This window comes from Grammomys surdaster, unplaced genomic scaffold (genome assembly GCF_004785775.1).
Source record: "Grammomys surdaster isolate TR1022 unplaced genomic scaffold, NIH_TR_1.0 203, whole genome shotgun sequence".
Lineage (NCBI taxonomy): Eukaryota > Metazoa > Chordata > Mammalia > Rodentia > Muridae > Grammomys > Grammomys surdaster.
The window spans coordinates 1,075,122-1,086,836 of NW_021604648.1; the positions used below are offsets into that span (position 1 = coordinate 1,075,122).

At 47.2% G+C, this 11,715-nt stretch overlaps 1 protein-coding gene across 1 annotated transcript in view; it reads right to left on the reverse strand.

The window, feature by feature from the left end:
• Positions 1 to 11,715, reverse strand: part of C2cd3 (C2 calcium dependent domain containing 3) — a 92,617-nt gene that overhangs the window by 3,470 nt on the left and 77,432 nt on the right. The window contains exon 32 of the mRNA XM_028770639.1: positions 8,250 to 8,361. Coding sequence (XP_028626472.1) covers positions 8,250 to 8,361 — 112 coding nt within the window. The remainder of the gene's footprint in view (positions 1 to 8,249; positions 8,362 to 11,715) is intronic.

The window sequence follows — 11,715 nt, forward strand, 5'->3', positions numbered from 1 at the left end:
CAAGTTACACAGCAAGACCCTGTCTCAAAACCAACAAAACAATCAGTAAACAACAGCCAACTAAACTAAACAACCCACCCACCCAAACAAGCAAACACATAAACAACAAACCACAAAATAGTCTGGGGGAAGTCCAATCTGTTCTTCTTTAACCTCAACAATCTGATCTGTAAAAGTGTGTGTGTGTGTGTGTGTGTGTGTGTGTGTGTGTGTAGGTATGGAGATCAAAGAATAACTCTGTATAGTTGGTTTTTTTTTCTTCCACCTTTGTGTGAGCTCTAAATCTTTTCCTGGCCCTCATGAAAATTTAAAAGTGAAATTTCTGGGCCAAAGGAATATGCAAAGAGAGTGAGTGCCTTTGTGATCTGCAGAAACTCTGATATTCTAACACACACACACACACACACACACACACACACACACACACACACGGATCCTATAAGCTCTGAACTCTCCCAGTGAAATTTTATTTATTTATTTATTTATTTATTTATTTTATTTATTTTATGTATGTGAGTACACTGTAACTGTCTTCAGACACACCAGAAGAGGGCACCGGATCTTATTACAGATGGTTGTGAGCCACCATGTGGTTGCTGGGAATTGAACTCAGGACCTTTGGAAGAGCAGTCAGTGCTCTTAACCTCTGAGCCATCTCTCCAGCCCCGAAATTTTATTTTTAAAATTTACAAATACAAGGGTTTTATGTATTCTTAGGAGTGTACCCCCTACCCTCACTATATCAACTATGTATGTGGAAAGAGAGGGAAAGAGAGGGAAAGAGAGGGAAAGAGAGGGAAAGAGAGAGAGAGAGAGAGAGAGAGAGAGAGAGAGAGAGAGAGAGAGAGTGTGTGTGTGAGTCTGACTGACTTTGTACAGGTCTCTGTGTACAGTTCCCTGTGATGTGGTCTCTTCAAAAGTGCTATTTGGTGTGCAGTGTGGTCATTCATTACTCCTCTGAATTTACTTCATAGGCCATGTGTTCCTGGCGAGTGGAGGGTGCAGGTGAGTGCCTTCAGTCTCTTCAGTCTTCTGTAAGCATCTCCAGCCCTTTCTCAGAGGGCATGTAGTGGGATGAATGGAGGGAATACTGGTTTGTAGTATAGATGGCCCAACTCACTCGATTACAACTAAGATGGTTTCTGTTTGTGAGTCTCACTGTTCACTGCCTAGCACAGCTGGTAGTAAACTCTGGTTTTCTTTCTCTGGTCTACTATGAAACTCAAAATTCAGATCTCATGGAGGCAAATGACAGGTACACCAGGCAAAACACAGGAGCTATGCTGGAGCTAGGGGTGACCCTGGCTAGACACCAGAGCAAAACAAAGCTTTTATTCTTATCTCAGGCAAGAAGCTAGGCCTCACAGGTCCTGAGCAGAACTAGGGTTTGGCAGCTCCCCAAGGCAGGCTTAGGGCTTGGCTATGTGAGTGCTCCACGACTGCCCACAAGACCCCAAGTGATCCTCTAGGCTAGGCTCATGGCTGAAGCTCTGCTCTTTTCTAGAGAAGTGCCCTTAAGTGAGAAACAACACTGAAGAGACAAAACTGAAAGCAAACAGCTACCCTGCTCAGTGAGGCTGCCTGGACTGCTGCCTCAGAGGTTGTCTGAGGGCTCCTCACAGCTGCCACTATGCTCAACTTTCACCCTCTTGGCTGGCTGCCTTTCTCTGGGTGGCTCCCACTGTCCTCTCCTAAGGTAGCAACAAGAACTTCCCCGACACTGAAGACAGCAGAGAACTCAGCAGCCACAGCTGAGTAGAGAGAAGTGGGGAACAGGACACTCAGACCAGAGTCCCAACCCTGGGCAGAAGATCGAAATTTAACCAACCCAGCTTCAGCATGGCTGGCCTACTCCAGCTCCCTCTCCATTCCTGTTAGCACTCTACCCACGGGGCTCTTCTACCCACAAGTGTTCCCTCTGTGCCTTACTACCTGGCCCTTCTGTCCTTCTGTGAAGCCATTACTAATAGAGCAATCCCATAGGGCGCCTGCTTACACCATCACTGGCCCTCAGTTTCCACAACGAAGGGCCCAGGAGAGCCAGATAGGCTGATTAGCCCACTAACCAGTGCTGACTAGTGGGAAGTTTCCAAAGTCCAGACTCCAGAGAGGTGGGTTAGAGTAAGTGTCCTGACAGAGTTCCCAGATCCTGCTGCATACCAGCCTGCTCAGGTCTAGACAAGCACAGCACATGCCAACAGGTCTATAGGCCTTCCCTGGGAGGCACCCATCAACTTGTGGTTTGGGTCAGGCTAGATACCTGCCAGTTCTGGCTTCTTCCTGACTCCCGTACATCCTTGCCCAGGTTGCTCATCTTCTTTCCAAAGTTTCAGGTAGCCTTTAGCAAAACCTCGCTGTGACCTTTAGGTCTTTTCTAGGATTCTGCAGAAAGCTAGGGACTTGACAGTTCAAAGACAATGAAACAGGTCATGATCTTGTTAACAAGAGAAGCAGCTCAGCCGTAAGGCCTGGGCCGCAGTCATGAGGGCCCTGGACTATAGGAAGTTCCCTTGGACCTGTCTCCTTTCTGGTATGATCTGGTGAACTTCTTCTGGCAGGTATGCAAAAGGCCATAGTTCCAGTTAGGTACAGGGAAAGACAGACAAGGATGACTGGCTCCTTCCCCGGGGAGCTTGCAGATCCACAGCAGAGCTAGCTCTTTAAGAACAGACAGACAGACAGACAGACAGGAGTATGTCTGTTATGCTGTCACCCATGCTGGAGACCCTGTAAGGAGCCCTTCACCCATGTTCCAGAAAGTACCCCCAGTAAAACTCATGGTTCACCAAACTGGATTTTGGCTATGGTGTCTGTGCTTTGTTTGGTCTGTTGTGGTACGCAGATGTGTGTTCAGTCTCCCTAGGAAATGTTTTGCTACATACAACAGGAGGAGACAGAACACACGGGATCCACAAATGGAGAGTCAAGACTGGACTTCTCCTCCCTTTCCCTCTCACTCTAAGCTGACCATTGCCTGGAACATTACTGAAAAGTCATGTGTTTCCGTCAGACAGGCGATCCTGTCACCAAATCCCTGCTCCCACCTGCTTCAGCACACTTCCAAGGCTCTACACATGCTCTGGATTCCACGCCTCTCTGACCCAGGGACCTGCCTGCTCCTCTGAACCAGCATCTCCACCTTCAGTTCTCTGGAAGCCTTTCCTTCCCTGGGGCTGAGAGACTGGCTGCTCTTAAAGATCTCAGGATCAATTCCCAGCACCCACGTGGTAGCTCACAGCACTTGTGATTCCAGTTGTAAGAGATCAAATCCCCTCTTCTGGTCTCCATGGGCACCAGGCATACATGTGATGTACACACATACATGGAGGAAAAACACTTAAACATCTTAACAAAATAAGAAAGCCTTCCCTTGACTTCAGGAGTTGTCCCAGCCAGTCCTATTTCTCTATTCCAAACTCAAAGCCATTATCATTAAATCCTTAATTACGTAAGATTTTGTGTTTTCATCACATACCAATGAATCCATGTAAGTAAATAACGCAGCACATAAAAACAAACTCTGTAAATCCACAACCCAGCCTACGAGTTGCAATGCTGTCAGTACCGTTAATGATCTGCATGCTTGTACTTGCCCTTCTCATCTCCACAACCCAGAACCCCGTAGCTACACCTACCCCCTCCCCCCCACCCCCCCAGTCTACGAGGTTACCCTGAACTTTTGATCCTCCTGTCTCAGGCTCCAAGTACTGAGATTACAGACAGGCACTACCATGTTCAGTTTCTGTGGGGCTGGGGCTGAGGGACCCTAGTGAGACATCTCTAAGATGCTAAAATCCAAGTTGGCTTTTATTCTATAGCCAGTGAAAATCAGTTTCAAAATGAAGGCAAAATAAAGCAACCTGGGAGAACTAAAGTGGGGAGGCCTGGTTACTGGCAGGTCCGCAAGCTATGAAACCTTAAAGGAAGCCCCAGGCTGAGGGGAGCGGTCCCAGCAAGAACCAGGATGAGGGAGAATGAGTGCCTGAGAAGAGCTAGTACGTGGGAAAATACTTAAGATTATTCTTAGCTAAAAGTCTTCAAAGCAAGGCCATTGTGTGTGCATGGTCTGCAGGAGCATGTGTCCATGTGCCCAAAGCTGATGGAGGCTGTTTTCCTTTGTTGGCCTCTGCCTTATCTTTTCAGACAGAGCCATCCACGTGCCCTGCACACAGCTCGTATGTGGAGCTGGAGATCTGAACCCAGGTCCCCATGCTTGTGCAGGAGGCACTTTCCCCATGGAGGCCATTTCTAAAACTTTCAGAAACTTTAAAGTGTGAAATGATTATGGTGTTCCTGCCCAAATGTAATTCTCAATTAAATCTAAAGCAAATGTAAGACACTCAAAGGTTCTGATAACCCATGGAAAACTATTTCAGTGCTTTAAAATTTTAATTTAAAAAAATGTTTCTCTGACCTTTGGGTACCTGCATTACTAGTGTCAAACTGCATTCAGAGATGTTAGAGAATGGTGGTATTTATTTGTGAGGAAAAGCAGGAAGCACAGCAGTGTGGAACACGTGTGCCTCGGCAACCATGGCATCCAGAGTAGCCTTCCCATGATGGGATGACAATGTCCTAAGTGACATCATGGGCTCAGCTCAGGCTGGACTCTGACCTGGGAAACAGAAGGCTTGCTAGTGGATAAACAAAAGAGTAAAATCAGCATTCCTCAGAAACATGTGAAGTGGGTTTCTGTGAGGAAATGCCATTACTTTCCTTATGTGCCCCTACAGCCCACAACTCCCAGGCATCTGGTCATGTCGGTCCCTATTAACACACACCTGTAACTCAATCAAAGTCCCTACACAGCTCCTGGGCTCTTCTGGAGAGCAACCCCCCCCCCAGCCTTCTACCCCCACCCCAGGGCTATTCCAGCTTCCTCCCTTTGCAAATCTCTTTAAAACTCGCAAGGCTGTCCCTGTCTTTGCTACTCTGTTCTCTCTGTCCCCCAAGAGATAGCCTTGGCAGCTTGGATAAACATTTCCACCCAAAGAGTGATCTTCTTTGTGGTTTCACTGTACCCTTGCTTACAGGGAGCTTCTAATGGCAACAAAGAAGACATGCTGATTCAAGACAATCCTGGCTACAAGGACTAATAACAAAAGGGTGTCTGTCCAAGAACTGACGATAAGGGCGGCCCCAGTCCAGGGCTGACTCAACAGTGCTGGGCAGATATCCTCACAGGAGTCTCTCAGTGTGAGGCTGCACTTCAAGGTATCCATTTGGTAGTTCTTGATATCAGGCACTCACATGCAAGGTCTCCTTCTTTAAAATTTTCTACTTTATCATTAACATTGCCAGAGTAAGACATGGCAACTCTGCTATGTTTCACTAAGTTTCATGCTAGTGCCTTAAACACACAGGCAATTTAATGTTCAGCACCTGCAGGCTTCCAGCCAAAATCGGCCTCCTGGGGTTTCTTGGTCTGGAACCTCCCAGTGCTGAAACTGGGCAACCTGTGATGACACTGGCTCTCCTAATTGGGACCCAGACTAAAGTCCTAAGGACAGAAGTGGTCCCAAGGGGGGCAGCAGTGGAACTGTCCTATGGGTAAGCCATAAAGTCTGCCCTTTAAGGGAAGGGAGTTCTCACCTCTCCCTTCTCCCACACTCTGTGTTGAAAAGACCACAGTCTGTCCCTGGGGGAGGAACCACATCGCAAAGGCACAAATACAGAAACAGGAACAACATTTTGGCTGGCAGTTTTGTCACAGTGGCTTGTGGAACTCTTCCTGAGTTGCATGACTCACTGACCCTTCACCCACTTGGCCTAGAGGGTGGCAGGGAGATTCAGCTGTGTCACTTAATTCTCACCCTCATCCTGTTAAACACGAATTACTAGCTTGTCATTACTTATAACAAAACTGAGACCCAGTAAGGTCAAGCAGCAAGCCTAAGGTCCTAGCTTACTCCCTAGCAGGTCGTGTTCTGTTCCATGAATGTTGTATTCCGAGCTTATGCTCAGTGCTGGCACAGCCCCCAGAGTGTAGTGCAAATGTCTCAGCCATGAGTGTGCACTGTCAGAGAGGCAGATAGGACCTTAGACCAAGCTATCCTCCAACGTGTTTTGGAAGCACACTGGGGAGGCTGGAGAGAAAGCCAGTGAATGGTTCAGACATCTCAAGGCTTCTCTTGAGAACCATCACACAGCTGTCTCCTGGCCTGTTAGCTGTGACTACAGAACTCTAACCAGGGCTCTCAGCAATGGTCACACTGACTTTTCTCTATCAATACAGACTCTGGAGGAACATGGGAAATGTTTGCATAAAGTCAACTTAAACCAAGGTAGATAGGGTGGGAAAAATCTCCATATCCTGGGTGTGGTGGTACACTGTAACTTCAGTATTCAGAAGGCCCAGGCCCAGGGCAGGAGCTTTATGATAGCTGGAAGCCTGGTCTCAAAACTAAAGCAAAGCAAAGCAACATGCACTCACGCATGCACGCACACGCATGTGTGCACACACACACACACACACCACACAGAGACACATACACACACAGACACATACACACACAGACACACAGGCACACACACACACAGACACAGACACACAGGCACACACACAGACACATACACACACAGATATACACACACACACACACACACACACACACACACACACACACACACACACGGAAAGCAGAGGGCAGGGCTTGGAGATAGAACCTGGGATTCTCTTGACTCCTGAGGGAAAAGGCTCAACCTTCACTCATCAGTTTCTTCATGTGTAGATATACTAATGCCTTGATGATGTGCACAGGAAGCTCTGAGCCTCAGTTCTCGAATTATTGTGGTTTAGATATTAAGTGTTCCTCCAAAAGTCTCATGTACTGGAGGCTGGAGTCCCTTGGTGGTGGCACTGTTTTGGTAGATTCTGGAAGTTTCAGGAGGTGGAGCCTGGCTTGAGAGAGTACATGAGCCTTTGGTGGCTACAATCAGCTCACTGGTCCTTCCCTGTTTACCTGCTTCTTGTCTGCTGTAAGGTGGGTAGCTTCAGACACATCGGTGCAGCCAAGGACTACGGACTGCGATCTCTGAAGTAAGCCTTTAAGTTGCTTCTGTCTGGTAGCCTGCCACAGTGCCAACTTTGACATGTTCATTTACTAAATGGAGACAATCATCTGGCTATCCCATCCAGTTGCTGGGAGTTAAGACAGTCTAACTGTGTACGGCACTTAGACTAGTGTCTAAGTGAAGGAAGCATTGAACAGGAGCTACTAGCCACAGTGAACAAGCAAACACATTTTATTTATAACTTATATTTGTCTCTGAAAAAATGTTTTGAGAGCTCTGGGATGGCTGCTCTGTGTCGCTTACATACCAGTCCCTGGCTCCTTTCTCTACTACGCTATGTGGTACCCTCTCTCTCATTCAAATGTGGCACTCTACATATTTGTTATAAATTAGGTCATGCCCTCCCTAGAGGGCATCCAACGAGGTAAAGTAGTCAAGTGGCCCTGGGGACATGGTAAGGTAGCCTGGGGCAGGGTCATGACTATGGCTGGTTCTTGGACAGCTCCCTTTCTCTCTTTTAAAGGATAAGCTCACATAGCCCAGGCGAGAACTCCTGACACTCTTGTTTTCATCAGATGCTGGAATCATAGCCTCTGACACCATACCTGGGTGGGTGGCTTCTTGTTTATTTAGGATTAGTGTTACACAAAACCAGATAATTTATCTATATAATCGATATGTATAGATTATATATCTATATATAACAATCATATCAGAATATTATGACCATTATTTTTGCTACCTGCAATGAAGACCAGGTGCTACGTCAGAGCAGACAGTGGAGAACTAAGATCTGTACACATGTTCCAACTGCCTGCCGTTCATGAATGACGAATAGCTATGACGGTGCTTTGTAAATAGCAACTAGGCATAATGCTTCTATGACCGTGCTCCTCATCCAGATCTGACTGGGCTGTCATGGTCCCCTAAGGATGTACCTCTTACTTGTGGTGTCTTCTGCTGTGGGGTGCCCTTCTTGCTTGGCTGTGGACTCTTGCTCCTACGCTTCTGTGTTGCTTTCCCTTCCATGCCAGTCTTAGCTGACAAGGCTCTTGTTGTCCTCATGTTGTCCGAGCTCCTTGCCCAGTCGGACCCATAGGATATTTTCCAGGCAAGCATAAAGAGTGGCCACTGGAGCAGCTTCTCCAGGGCGATGGCCCAGAGCAGCCTGTGTGCTGCGTGACTTTAGGGAAGAGATCCTGATGTACAAAGAAGGAGACCAGTGCTGCTCTTACCTGGTCAGCCGTGGCTGGTGGTAGCAAACCTGGAAAGTGTGAGATCATGCGTAGAGAGGCCTCCAGTTGTTGGGGAGGCAAAAAGAAGTTGGGCACTACGACAGGTTCTGGGCTGCAACGGTAGTTAAGGAATAAAATACCTAGAAGTCCACCCTCCTACCAGACCAACACCCACGGCCCTCAATCACACCATCTGTGTCTTCCTCATCTTCCTTCCCCATCCACGAATCCTTGGCACAAATGGTTCCTCCTTCACTGGAAGACCCTGCACCTCCTAACGTGTGTCTTTCCCCCTTCCCTTCCCTCTCTTTCTTTAGTCTCTACTGTAATGAGTTCACATCCCAACTTCCTCCAGGAAGACTTTTCCTATCTTAGTCACATGGTCCCCCTTTCTTTAATTCTCAAAGTTGTCTGTAACACAGGAGAATGTTCAATTATTATAACTTTTTTTTCAAATTCTCATTTTCTGTGTATGGGTGTTTTCTCTGCATATATGTCTGGGTAGCACATGTATGCCTGGTGCTCACGGAGGCTGGAAGAGGTCATCAGATTTCCTAGAACTGGAGTCACAAACAGCTGTGAGCCAGTATGTGAGTGTATGAATTGATCCTGCTCTTCTGGAAGAACAGTTTGCTCTTAACCACTGAGCCACCTCTCCAGTCCCTCAATTATTTAGTTTCATAAGATTTTCACGTCTCCTTCAATATTCCTCAAATTTCTCAATAGAATTTTGCTTCAGTTACCCAAGTACTTGCCTAGAGCTTGCAGGAAGCAGTAGGTAGCAAGGGTTGAACACTGGCTGAGGCCTGCTGGTTAATGGTGATATATAGGTAGATGGAAAGGTAGCTCAAGGGCAATGCCTTGACCATGGAGGTCACTGGTACTGGGAAGACCCGTCTACTGACTGTTCTCTGAACATAGTAAAAATCAGAACTGGAGGGGTATAGCTAGTCTGTCTGATCTGCACGTGAAATCTATAAGGTCTGGGCTATAGCTCTGACTTCTCAGTACCCTGGTAAGCGGCTGCAGGAGGCATGCTGCTTTACAAATATCTGTTGAATCACAGCACTGATTCAGACTGTCTTAGTCTAAGGGAGACAGAAGGGCTGCAATGGTGCCGTTTTTTTTTTTTTTTAAATGTCAGTTCTTTTTTTTTTAATTTTTATTTATTTATTATATGTAAGTACACTGTAGCTGTCTTCAGACACCCCACAAAAGGGCATCAGATATCATTGCAGATGGTTGTGAGCCACCATGTGGTTGCTGGGATTTGAACTCAGGACCTCTGGAAGAGCAGTCAGTGCTCTTAACCGCTGAGCCATCTCACCAGCCCTTTTTTAGGGTTTCTGTTTAAGCAGCTAAGTATGGCTCTGACTTAAATTCATTTACTCAGCTCTCCATTTCATTGTTTTTCTCTTTATGATGTACTGGCCTCCAAGAGAGCAGAGATGATGTCATTTTCATAACCCCATTCCTATGACCTAGCATAGTACCTGGGATAGAATAAATGTTCAATATATATCTCCTGAATGGACGACTATGCCTGTGTAAATAAAGCCTCTGCCTTTCCTAGAGAGATGGGTGGAACAGAGGCCCCAGAGGAACAGAACCCTGACTCAGGCTGTCTCTGGAACTGGGTTGGGGCTGGGTCTGTTTGCTGGTGCTGCTCTTACCACTCTTAGCCGGCAGTCAGCTGACGCTGGGGAAGCATTAGCACTGCTGGGAGGTGCCAGCCGGCCCTGAAAGCAGCAGCTCTCCTTAGCTCGCCTCTCCTGCTGCTTAGCAGGATGACCGTCTACTTGAAGGCTCTTTTTCCTCAGTGTATGAAAGTGTACAAGGTTCTTACAGTTAGAAAAAGACTAACACTGTCCTCTTCCCATCCCCACTGTGAATCCCCTTCTAGTTACAACTCTGCTGACAATCAGGATTAAAGGATTATATAGAAATTCTCCTTAGAGTGGCAGTTGACATCATAAACCTGCTGCTCTGTGGCCCCAGTGTGTAGGGCACCGGTCCCCTGTAGCTGTCCTTAGCCACTGAAATCTGGTCTTCTATACCTGCAAGTCTTCCTAAGTCCACAGATCTCCCACAGGACCCATCCTCTCTGCTGTCCTGCTGTCTCCCTGTGCCTCACTCCCAGCACCTCACAGCTTGGCTCTTTGGCTGTCTTCATGTTTAAGATGCTCACTTGAACCTCTGCCTGTAACCAAGGACTGCATTTCCTCCCGGATGCCTCTTGGCACTTGTTTAACACAGAAATCTCTTTTTCTAAGACCGTCTATATGCTTCCCCATCTAGTAAAGACAATGCTTATAACCTGGGACAGAAATGTCAATCACACTTCAAATTTCCCTCTTCATCCCCACTCTTCTATCTGATCCTGTATCTTCTCTCTTCTTCTAACACTCTATGCTTTAGGCCAGATGTTCTCCATCTCTTGGTACAAGTTTTCTGGGTGGTCTCCTGATATTTGCTTTCTTTCTTCTTTTTTGACAGTATTTTTCCCAGGCTAACCTTGAACTCCTGACTGTTCTGCACAGACTCTGACTGCTGGCATCACAGGTGTGCCCTATCACACCAGCAACCTATTCCTCACATCTCTTCCTGATACTCTGAGCAGCGTATCCTAAAACAGCGTAAAGTAGCCTCCACTTCCTGCTCCCATCTCTCACCAAAGCACTTGGAGCAACGGCCTGTTTACCTGACTTTCACCAGACAATGGGAGCTGGAGGTAAGGGTTAATTCTAACCTGTCCTTGGTTCTCAGTGCAATGTCTGGTAAGAATGGAAGGCCTGAGCTCAGGCAGCCTGAGGGCCTGGCCTCATCTGGCAGCTCTTTTCCTGACAACAATCTGACCATAACTACACCAGCAGCAGCAATGTTAGTTAGGATCTCCAACCAACATAAGTCTGGGGAGCAACTCTACCCAGAGGTGGCCTGCTGGGAGGGCCTAGTCCCCAGCCACAGGTCTTTCCTGACCCCTACTACAGTCTTTATGTTTCTTTCTGCCTGTATCATGAATCACCTGGGTGTGTAGGTTAGGGGTATGGCTCAGTTGGTAAAGTGCTCACTGTGCAGGACCTGAGTTTGGAACCCCAGTACCTAAATAAAAGTCAGGTATGGCGACACCTGCTTTAATCCTAGTGCTGAAGAGACAAAGACAGGAGGACCCCTGGAGCAGTTTTGGTGAGTTGGTAAGTCTCAGGTTGAGTACAAGACCCTGTCTCAAAGAATAAGGAAGAACACGGAAGTTCTAGCCTCCACATGTACCAGCACAACACAGCCATGCAGTGAACATGCATGGTGTGCATACACATGAACATGCACCAGCACAGCCATGCAGTGAGCATGCATGATACACACACACATGGACATGCACCAGCACAGCCATGCAGTGAGCATGCATGATACGCATACACATGGACATGCACCAGCACAGCCATGCAGTGAGCATGCATGATACGCA